The sequence below is a fragment of the Arvicola amphibius genome, chromosome 1 (genome assembly GCF_903992535.2).
Source record: "Arvicola amphibius chromosome 1, mArvAmp1.2, whole genome shotgun sequence".
Classification (NCBI taxonomy): domain Eukaryota; kingdom Metazoa; phylum Chordata; class Mammalia; order Rodentia; family Cricetidae; genus Arvicola; species Arvicola amphibius.
This window is the reverse complement of record NC_052047.1, coordinates 179,207,489-179,219,509: the sequence shown is the minus strand read 5'-3', so window position 1 is coordinate 179,219,509 and position 12,021 is coordinate 179,207,489. Positions and strand designations below refer to the sequence as shown.

At 39.3% G+C, this 12,021-nt stretch overlaps 1 protein-coding gene across 1 annotated transcript in view; it reads left to right on the top strand.

The window, feature by feature from the left end:
- Noc3l (NOC3 like DNA replication regulator) overlaps positions 1–12,021 on the top strand; it is a 36,607-nt gene that overhangs the window by 14,554 nt on the left and 10,032 nt on the right. Inside the window, 4 exon segments of the mRNA XM_038322248.1 lie at positions 4,873–4,917; positions 4,919–5,005; positions 10,674–10,754; positions 11,064–11,164. Of these exon segments, the coding sequence (XP_038178176.1) occupies positions 4,873–4,917; positions 4,919–5,005; positions 10,674–10,754; positions 11,064–11,164 (314 nt within the window).

Here is a 12,021-nt window from a genome sequence, read left to right as displayed (position 1 = left end):
CCTGGTCTACAAGAGCTAGTTCCAGGACAGGCTCCAAAGCCACAGAGAAACCTGTTCGAAAAAAACCGAAAAAAAAAAAAAAAAAAAGTCTTCTCTGGTCGGGACCCTTTTCTGCAGCAGACTGAGATGATGTGTGGTGAGCTTCAGGCATCCCACACACAAACACACAACACCCTGCTGGTAGCGAGTTGTCCTCAAGAATTTTCCTGGTATAGGTCAGTGTTGGAGAGGCCACTGTTTATATTTTTTTAATATTGTGAGTATTCTATGATTAGATTTCTTGAGTAGTATTAGTGGATCCAGTAGTAATTACATTTAAAATGAGAGATTGCCAAATGGTTTTCTAATAATGTGTCACTCAGTGTCATTAATGATTTTGAGTCATATCCCAACTTGGACTGCCCAGTACTGAATGTTGCTATTTAATTTTTTTTTATGTCAGTATGTAAGGTGTAAAGCTGCTCACATTGTATGTGTGTTTATTTGCATATTATGGTGTGTGTGATATTGGAGTTGCTAGTGTGGGTCTGTGATGCGTGTGTTCAGGTACACGTGTAAGTGTGATTGTTGATGGTACGGGTAGACTGAGTATATTCTTTGATTGCTGTCCACCTTTATATTTTTTGAGACAGGGACTCTCACTGAACCAGAAGCCCATTGATTTGGCTGGTCACTGAGCTTTGGGACGCTCCTGTCTCTGTATAGTCCCCCCAGCACTGGGGGTATGGACATACTGCCACACCCAACTTTTTAAATGGGTACTGGAGATCTGAACTCTGATGCTTCCATGGCAGGCACTTTACTTAGGGAGCCATTTTTCTAGTCATTTGTACCTGTTAATTAATAAAGTTTTTCTTCTCTGTATACTGTTTCAAAGATGTTGCTTTACTAAAAATTTAAATTTACATAGTGACCAATGAAAGATAACAGACAAAAATAGAAAAGAAACTCAATGGAAATAGTTGTGTATATATATCAATGGGTAAAAACACCCACATTTCAGTAGCATTACTGATCAAAAGAGGAAACATGTCTGCAAGTAAATTTGAAGCAGCAGTTCCTAACAGAACATAATCAGGGATTAAAGAGCTCAAAGTGCTAGGTGCTTAGCCAGTAATCATTTAATATAGCATAACAGTATAGCATCTCAGTAGCGTTTACTGAGACTTAAGTGTAGAAAATATAGAGAAAGTCTTTGTTAAGTTTTTGGTTTCCTCTTCTCCCCTCTCATGGGTCCCATCCTAGTTTTCTGGTGTCTGTTTCTTTCACTCTCGTGTAGGTACAGATATTAAAATTAGAAACTAAGCCGGGTGGTGGCGGCACAGGCCTTTGATCCCCCCCAGCACTTGGGAGAGCCAGGTGGATCTCTGTAAGTTCTAGGGCAGCTAGGTTGGTTGATTATACAGAGAAACCTCGTCTTGAAAAACAAAACAAAACGAAAGTCCACATATGAGAGAATGTGTGGCTTTCTTTCTGGAGTTGCGATATTTCACTTAAATGTTATTTTCTAGTTCCATACATTTTCTTGCAAATTGCCTAATTTCATTTTTCTTTTGAGCTGAATAAAATCCTATTGCGCATGTGTATCATGTTTCATTGTCCATTCCTCCACTGTTGGGCGCCTACACTGAGTTTCCTAGCTGTTATGAGTAGAACAGCAGTAAATTACACATGTGCTGTGGTCTTAGGTATGTGTGCAGTTAGCTTATGGAGGAACATGTGCACTGATTAGCGCGGTGGCCAGTCTAGTTTACACCAGCCGCAGAGAATCTCACTGTTCTTCCCACACCCTCTGCAACATTATTGTATTTGTCATTGGGATGAAAGCTATTCCTACGGGGTGAGTGTAGAGCCTTCTATACTTTCATTGCTCACTTGGTCTTTTTCCTATTTGTATTACTTGCCAGTCTTTTTGATTAAGTATCTTTCTTAATGACTTAGGATAATTTTATTTTAAGATTTATGTTTTCAATTTTATTTATGTGTATGTCTGTGTGAGTATGTATTATATGTGTACATATGCCCTTGGAGGTCTGAAGAGGACAGATCTGGACATGAAGTTTAATTTGACTGTGAGCTGCCCAGTATGGGTGCTGGGAACTGAGGTCTTCTGGAAGAGCAGAAAGTGCTCTTAACTCCTGAGCCATTCCTCTATCCCCCAGTTTGGGACAATTTTAAAAAAAATACCATTTCAGGAGGCAGGCGGATCTCTGTGAGTTCGAGACCAGCCTGGTCTACAAGAGCTAGTTCCAGGACAGGCTCCAAAGCCACAGAGAAACCCTGTCTCGAAACCCCCCCCCCCCCCAAAAAAAAAATACCATTTCAGTAAATACACGTTTAGTATCAGACATTGTTCTTGGTACTGAGGGCAAAAGGATACACTTTTCTACATAGTAAGAATATAATCTTTACTGTCTATATTTAGAAATATTTCTTGGCTCAGCTTCCTTTTAACTCACTATTGACCTTCTCCTGATGTCTTGCATAAAGCCACCTCAGTCTCAAGTTTGTAGATTTTCTTTCCTGAAGACTTACAGTTGTTTTTTCTTGTGTATTTTGTTTTTTGAGAAAGGTTGTACTGCATAACCCTTTCTGGCCTGGAAGTTGATTTGTAGACCAGGTTGGCCCTGAACTTAGAGAGATGAGCTTGTCTGAGTGCTACTTGAATGCTAGGACTGCAGGCGTACACTATCACACGTAGCTGACTTCGGGTTTCTATGTTAAATGTGTAAGCCATTTGATGTGTTTGTGTGACATGACTACAGATATGCTTAACTAATATGACTGTTAAATACATATATTTGAAATGGATGGTGTGTATCTTGCTGTTAATTCAAGATGATGTGTGTTTGGTTTTTACTTATTTGAGATAGGGTCCCTAACTTTGTTATTGGCCTCAAACTTGTCATCCTTCTGCCTCAGACTCCTGAGTTTCTGGCATTACTGACTTTCATGTTCTTTTTTTTGTTTGTTTTGTTTTTTTTTGTTTTTCGAGACAGGGTTTCTCAGTGGCTTTTGGAGCCTGTCCTGGAACTAGCTCTTGTAGACCAGGCTGGTCTTGAACTCACAGAGATCCGCCTGCCTCTGCCTCCCGAGTGCTGGGATTAAAGGCGTGCGCCACCACCGCCTGGCGCGACTTTCATGTTCTTACTTGTTGTTTTGTTTTCTTCATTTGGTCCTTAGATGTTTACATTAAATTTATTTTTGTTCATATATTTTTGGTAGTTATACCAGTAGCGCCCCCCCCCACTCCCCAAGACGGTTTTTTTTGTGTAGCCTGGTCATCCTAGAACTTGCTCTGTAGAACAGGCTAGCTTCGAATTCAGAGGTTTGCCTGCCTTTGCCTCCCAAGTGATGGGATTAAAGGTTTATTTTTTTACTTCATTAACATTTGTTTTAAATCCCTTTTACATAGACCAAGTTCTGTCCTGCCTGTCCTGCAGCCATTCAGTCCCAAAGAAACACACAGAAGCTTATATTGATTATAAACTTGTTTTGCCTGTTTGCTCAGGCTTATTATTAACTAGCTCTTATAACTTAATTAACCTATAATGTCTTGTCTATTATTAGCCATGCAATACCTTTTTCTCAGTGATGGGCATTTTCATCTTGCTGCTTTCTCTGTGTCTGTCTGGTGACTGCAATCTCTCCTTTCTTCTTCCCAGAATTCTAGTCTGGTTGCCCTGCCTATAATTCCTGCCTGGCTACTGACCAGTCAGCATTTTATTAAACCAGTACAAGTGACAAATCTTTACACTGTACAAAAGCATTATTCCACAGCACTTTCAATTCCTTTTTCCCTTTAAAAGTGGTGATATTTAGTTGAACCACCAAAATGTTAAATAACAGACTTCTTAAGAGAAAAGATAATCATATAATATGGCTTGAACATGAAACTCAGCTGTAGAGAAATACTTTCACTTCTGTGATGCTAGAATAAAAGTTACATTCCCCAGCCCCCTACAAACTGTATCCTTTAATTAATTTAGAGTTGTTTTTCATTGACTAGTAATATTTTATGAACATATAGAATGTCTACAAGATATTTGAAATTTATCTTTCTAATACCAAGAATAACTTTAGATCTGTTTCACACTTTATACTTTTTATTATTCATTTTCATTCCATGCTTTTAGTCCTGTTATCTGAAATAGTCACCTTCCCATCCAAATATGCAAGTTGAAACATTAAAAGAATGCAAATCCTGTGGTTGTCAAGAGTTTGTCCCATGAAAGATGTTATGACCAAGAATTGAGGTAGCTTCTTCAAGAGAAAATGAAGGGTCTCAAATTTTTCTCTTGGTGCTATTTTGTATTGTGAGGATCAAATGAATGCTAATAATTGCAAAATTTGGTAGAGTACAGCTAGTTTAGAATGTGTTGATTTGTCGGCCTGGCGGTGGTGGCGCACACCTTTAATCCCAGCACTCGGGAGACAGAGGCAGGTGAATCTCTGTGAGTTCGAGGCCAGCCTGGTCTACAAGAGCTAGTTCTAGGACAGGCTCCAAAAGCTACAGAGAAACCCTGTCTCAAAAAAAAAAAAAAAAAAAAAAAAAAAAAAAAGAAAGAAAAGAAAAAAAATGTGTTGATTTGTCTTTTTCCATACTGTTCCAAACCTCTTTCCAGCCTGTTTACCTTGTGCCATCTTGTCTGCCTGTTTTTCCCTTATATTCATGAATGAGCTGTTTTGAATTTTAGCCAAATACTGGTGTCCTTTCACGAACAGATGTCTGAGTGTGATTTTCAGAAGGCAGAACTCCGTGTCGATCTAATAAAACATTTAACACATTTGGTATACATTCTTTTCTGCAGAGTCTTTGGGGATGATGTAAGTACTAAGCTGTGTGTTTGTTGTTTTTCTTTCCAATATTAGATATTAAAAACATTTTTATGTCTGCGAATCAAGGAAGTAGAACTGAAAAAAAGATACAGAGGACATTAACAAGCCAAAAAAGTTCATGACTTTCAAGGAAAAGAGAAAAACTCTATCAAGAATGCAAAGAAAGGTTTGTTTTCTTTTCCTTTTCATTTCATTTAAGTATTCTGCTTTAATTGATCTTGGATTATAAGTGGACTCAAAGTGTAATTAGATAAATGTATAAATCATAGTTAAGAAAGGACCATTATTGATTACTTTTGTTGTCTGACAGTCTCTCTGTCTCTGTGTGTGTGTATATACATACATATATATATATGTATATATGTATGTATATATATATATATAGAGAGAGAGAGAGAGAGAGAGATCATCTATTCTGATTACCTTCTACTGTTTTTTTTTTTATTTTTTTATTGTAATCTTTCTATCTCTATCAATCCCTTCGCTCCTGCAGATATACACAGTAGTCTCTCTCTCTCTGGCTCATTTTGTAACCCATTTAGTTTAACCTGGGCCATCTGTGACCACTTGAAGTATCCATTGGAGCCTGGTTGGGTCATCTCTGGGTATAACAATTGAAGGCAGTTTTCCTTCTCTCTAAGTCTGTTAGTAGCAAATAGCTCAGCAGTTAGTGGTGAGCCTGTCCAAGCTCTTTTCCATCCTAGCCCGACTGTTGACAGGCATCCCAGCTGTCATGAACTCATGATTGCAGCGGTTGTATCTTGTTCAGAAATGACATTTCCTAGATCTTCTTCCTCTTACAGTCCTTCCTCCCCTTAACTGCAGTGTTCCCCGAGCCTTAGAGAGGATGATAAAGTTGCTTGCGCTGTGCACTCACCTATCACTTACTCTCATGTGCTGCCATGCATCCATGGATTCACCCCTGTTCACCTGAAAGAAACTTCTCTGATTAAGGCTGAGAGTAGCATTCATCTGTGAGTATAAGCATAAATATGTGGAAGGCAGCTTGAAGCTATATGTGTCAGTTTAACTAACAGTTAACAGTCAGTAACAGTTTTCATTTCTTCCCAGTACTGTGATCTCCCCCATCATAGTTTTTGATTATGTTTACAGTATCAGGCTTATATTCTGTCCTGTGAAACAAATCTTAAGTCTAGCCAGAGAGCAGTAGCTACTCCTATAGCAGGCTACTATTCACAAGAGGAGACATTTTGTGTGACTAGTCAAAAAGAGGACTCACAACTTCTGTGGCTCTTTGATCCCGGGCAGGCAGTTTGTCCCAGCAATGGCATTTTTGTTTAAATAAGATCATTGCTTCTTTTTCTCCTCAGCAGCTGTATAGCGCCTCCGGGGGTTGTGAAAGTTAGCCAGCAGGGAAGACCGCTCAAGCTAAATTCCAGCTTGATTTCCCCATACTGTGAATACAAGGTGTATGGTGTCTTCAGCAACATTGTCTTATTGTTTAGCTCTAGTGGGTACCTAAGAGGAATGGATTGCTGAACCTGCATTGCTTAAGGGACTTCTGGGGCTCTTTGATCCCAGGCAGGCAGTTTGTCCCAGCAATGGCATTTTTGTTTAAAACCTGACAGCTTCTAGGAGTAGTTTTTTCCTAGCCATGCAGGGTGTCTCCTTTCAAACTCTTGCTTTAAAACTTGGGAGGCAGAGGCAGGTGTGTGAGTTTAGTGAGTTCAAGGCCAGCCTCATCTACAAAGTGAGTTTCTGGACAGCCAGAACTGTTACACTGAAAAACCCTGTCTCAAAAAACCAAAACCAAAAAAAAAAAAAAATTAAAAATTTAAATTTGTTTGCAAGATAGGTATCTTAGGATTTTTTTTTATTGCTGTGAAGAGACACCATGACCATGGCAACTCTTATAAGGAAAACATTTAATTGGGGTGGCTTGCTTACAGTTTCAGAGGTTCAGTTCATATGATGAGGACCATGACATTTATGCAGGCAGACATGGCACTGGAGCTGAGAGTGCTATATCTTGCAGGCAGCAGGAAGTTTACTGTGACACTGGGCAGTATCCTGAGCATAGGAAATTTCAAAGCCTGCCCCCACAGTAACACACTGCCTCCAACAAGGCCATACCTGCTTTCAACAAAGCCTCCTAGTAGTGCTATTCTTTATGAGATTATGAGGGCCAATTGCATTCAGACTACCATATTCCACCAGCAAGCCATTAACTAGCACTTCTCCATGGCTTCTGCTTCAGCTCCTGCCTCCATCTTAAAGCCCTGCTTGAGTTTCTGTCTGACTTCCTGGGCTGTGATCTGGAAGTATAACCCAAATAAGCCTTTTCCTCCCCAACTTGCTTTTTGGTGTTTTGGCACAGCAGTAGAAACTCTAAGACAATAACTTTTTATATTACTCTTTTCTATGTCTCTGATTTGGTTAATTCTTCCTCCCCATCATGTTTCCCCTGCTTAAATCTTTCTAGCCCCAGTATTCCCCACTCTGCTTTTATATTATTGCATTCTACTACCTCCTCCTTTAAGGCTTTTCCCTCCCAGTACCTCTTTGTAATTTCCATGTCCTGAATGTTCTGGAACTCACTCTGTAGATTAGACTGGCCTCAACTCCTCCCACCCCCGGCCTACAGGTACTTTTGAATGCACAGACTTAGAGTTTGGAAGCTAGAATCTACATATGCGGGAGAGTATGTGACATTTATTTACTTATCCATTTATTTATTTATTTGTTTATTTTGTGCCTAGTACAGTTCTCTTACTCAGTATAATTTTGTTTCCTGAAAATTTTGTAATTTCATTTCTTCTTCATCTATCTATCTATCTATCTATCTATCTATCTGTCTATATCGCCTAGTCCAGTTTCCTTACTCAGCATAATTTTCTGTTTCCTGCAAATTTTGTAATTTTATTTATTTATTTATCTATTTATTTATTTTGTGCCTAGTCCATTTCCCTTACTTAGTATAATTTTCTGTTTCCTGCAAATTTTGTAATACTATTTTCTTTAGACCTGAATAAAATTCCATTGTGTGGGCATTCAGGCTGTTTGTATTTCCTAGCTGTTTTGAATAGAGCAGCAGTGAACTTGGATTAGCAAGTACCTATGTAGTAGGCTATATGTCCAGGAGTAGAATACCTGGGTCACATGGAATTCTGCCTCTGTCTTTTTGAGTAATCTCCACACTGATTTTCAGTGACTGTATCGGTTTACACTCCCACCAAGAGTGAGTGAGCAAGAGTTCATCTTTACTCACTCCTTCCTTCTTCCCTCCCGCCCTCCCTCCCTTCCTTTCTTCTCCTCTTCCTCCTCCTATTTCTTCTTCTTCTCCTCCTCCTCCTCTTCTCCTCTTCTTCCTCTGTTTTTATTTTTGTTTATTTTTGATACAAGGTTTCTCTATGTAGCCTTGCCTGTTCTGGAACTTGTAGACCAGACTAGCCTCAAACTCAGAGTTCTAAATCCTCTGCATGCTGGATTTAACTGTGTGTGTACCACCGCCTAGGTGTTAATAATTTCTTGGTGATAGCCATACTGACTGGGTGAGAGGGAATCTCAAAGTGCCTTTAATTTGTGTTTACATCATAGTTAATGATGTTGAAAACTTTTTATTTGCAATTCATATTCTTCTTTTGAGAATTCTCTTTTAGATCTTTTGTTTTTGAAACCTCAAAGTCCACCCCTTGTAACACACCTCCAACAGACTACATCTCCTAATCTTTACTAGTTTTATTAACTGAGGACCAAGCATTCAAATGTATGAGCCAGTAAGGGGACATTCTCATTTAATCTACGTCATCTCTCTAGCCCCTCATTCGGATCTTTCTAAAAATTTTGACAACTAGGTTCTCTTCATCATGTTTGTCCTTGGGACCAAACTCAGGTTATTGGGCTTGGTAGCAAATGTCTTTACTTGCTGAGCCTTCTCTCTGGCCCTTTATCTATTTTTGGCTGAAGTAGTTTTATTCTTGATGTTTTGAGTTTTGAGTTCTTTATGTATTTTAGATAATAATCCTCTGTCAGATATGTAGCTGGCAAAGATCTCTTCTATTCTATGAGCTTCATTTAACTGGTTTTTCCCTGTACAGAGTATTTTAGTTTCCTAGTGGCCTTACTTCCCAAGCAACTCAGGTTATATTTAGACAGTCCTCTCTTATGCCTGTGCTGTACCTTCTCTTCTAGTGATTGTAGAATTTCAAGTTTTATAGTAGATCTTTGATCCATTTGGAGCTAATTTTTATGCAGGGTGAAAGAGAGGGGTTTAGTTTCCTTCTCTTTGAAAGAAAACTTCTGGTTTTCTCTGCACTGTTTGTTGATAATGCTATCAAGAAAGGACTTATTTGAGACAAGGTTCCACTATGCAGCCTATGTTGGCCTTGGGGTTTTCCTCTCTTACCTTCAAAATGCTGGGTTGTAGGCCTGTTCTACCATGCCCAATTTTAAATTATACGTAAGTCATCAAAATAATTGAAATCTGGTAGTGATATGAGATTATATATTCCTAACTATATGGAAGGTTGATGCAGGAGGATTGCTTGAGTCCAGTTTGAGACCAGCATCTGGAACCTTACAAAATTTTCCCCCAAGAAAGAAATAAAACAAAATTGAAATCCAAAGTATTTAGAGAATTCCATCCCCCCCCCCCTTTTTTTCCTACAAAAACACCTTTTCTTAAAATCAACTTAGACTGACAATTGTTGACAAAGAGCGACAGGTAATTTTTTTTAACTATGTAGACATATCCTTTAGTTGGTTAGAGCTATTTTTTAAGCTTTTAATTATTTTCATGTATGCGTATATGTGTACACACATGTACGTATGTGAATGGTGTGGTATGTGTTTGGAGGTCATGTGGAAGCTCTTTCCTACCGTGTGGTTTCTGGGGATTGCTCCCAAGTTCACAGGCTTGGCAGCAAGTGTCTTTCCCCACTGAACCACAGCCACTGCTCCCAACTTAAAAAACGCTTTCCTATGTTTGTTTGTTTATTTATTTATTTACTTACTTATTTGTGTGTGGTTGTCTATGAGAAGCAATTTAGAGTCATGAAATACAGATTTCATTTTCCTTGACAGAAAGGGTACACTCATTTGAGTTTTTATTGATCCACTTGTTTTATTGACCGAAGTTCTGGTCTCTTAAATCTGGCTTGAAATCCAGTCACTTTTCCTTTACTGACACTTTTGAAGAAGGGCAAATAGTACCTACTGTTCAGGATCAGTTTACAGTTTATATGAGATGATACGTGTAGCACATGTAAAAGGTTCATAATGCTGAGCAACCTTTTGGTTTTTTTGAGATGGTTTCTATGTAGCTTTGGAGCCAGTCCTTGAACAGCTCTTGTAGACCAGGCTGGCCTTGAACTCACAGATATCCGCCTCTGCCTCCCGAGTGCTGGGATTAAAGGCACATGCAGCCGGCTAATGCTGGGCAATCTTTTGGTTTTTCGAGACAGGGTTTCTCTGTGGCTTTGGAGCCTGTCCTGGAACTAGCTCTTGTAGACCAGGCTGGTCTCGAACTCACAGAGATCCGCCTGCCTCTGCCTCCCGAGTGCTGGGATTAAAGGCGTGCGCCACCACCGCCCGGCCTGGGCAATCTTTATAAACATTATTTACTTGTTACCAGTGTTAGAGTAGGAATCCCCTCTGTCCCTCTTTCTCTGATTTCATCCTTCCACCTTTTTCCTAGGGGCAACCAGTGTTACCAATTTAGCTTGCTTGTGTATCGTATCCATTCTTTTCTGCCTTTGCTCATATTTATATTCTTAGACCACATGCGGTCTTACCTTGTATAGTGTTGACACCCTACCTCATTTTTGCCTTCACTGGTATGTATTTCTTACCCACTCCCCACTTTGTCTTTTCAGTGGAAGAAAGCAGAGGAGAAACTGGAGCGGGAACTTCGGGAGGCTGAAGCTTCAGAGAGCACTGAGAGAAAGCTGAAACTGGTGGGCACTTCCACTCTGTCATACTCCCAAGATGTTCTACTAAATGATTTTAATTATAAATGGTTTCAACTTAAAGTTATATCATTTTGGTTTATTTCATGGGTCTTAGGTAGATAGTTTTTGTGACATAGAAGAAAGTACGGTGTGATGCCTGCCAGGTTTTGAGATCATCAGACGTATATCTTCATTCTGTTTGTTTCAAAGTCTGAATTGTGGGAGGGATGAGAAAGGGAAAGGAAAGCTGTACTTGTCTAACTCAGGAGAGCTATCTGCTGGTTCTAAGGTGTTCTTGTCTGATTTCTCTGCCAGCACACAGAGACTCTGAATATTGTGTTTGTGACCTACTTCAGAATTTTGAAGAAGGCCCAGAGGTCACCTCTTCTGCCAGCAGTTCTAGAAGGTCTTGCCAAGTAAGGAATGTATAGGATGAACCCTTTAGATGCATTGCACATATGTATGGGTAGCAAGGCTGTCTCTCTGCATGTCCCCGATGCTGTCATAATGCTCCCCTTCTCATTCCTTTTTTATGCAGCAGCCTTTTCTTGTGGGGGTTTTGCTTTTCTCATTTCAAACTTTTTAAAATTTATTTATTTTTCTTTCTATTTAATAAGTTTCTGGAATTCTTAAGGTTCACCACTCAGTTTTTGATGCCATTCTACAGATGCAACTTGAAACTTTAGCCATAGGGCTGGAGAGATGGCTCAGAGGTTAAGAGCACTGGCTATACTTCTGAAGTTCCTGAGTTCAATTCCCAGCAACCACATGGTGGCTCACAACCATCTGTAATGAGATATGGTGCCCTCTTCTGGCCTGCAGGGACATATGCAGGCAGACCATTGTATACTTAATAAATAAATAAATAAATCTTAAAAAAAAGAAACTTTAGCCATGTTAGCCATGTTTAGTAGCAGAGATTTAGAAATCATCTTAGAAATATATCTCTGGCTGGAAGCAATAGTTCTGGTCTTTACAGCCACTAGTGACTGGAGCTCACACGTCTGTGCTTCTGTATGAAACGTATGCCACTGTCATTGGAAGCCTCCCACGAAGATGGAGCAAAGACGGGATTGTTTCTACTCCAGTGATTTTGTTTTGCTTTGACTTAGGTTTTACTCTGTTTTCCAGGCTAGCCTAGAAGCTGCCTTTAACTTATCACATGGAGGTGTGAAACGTAACTTCTGGTTCCTAACATCTGGTTTTTTTTTATGGTTAATTCCCTAATTCTTTAAAAAAAGTAGGCTTTCTTTTTCTTTTTCAAATACTATAT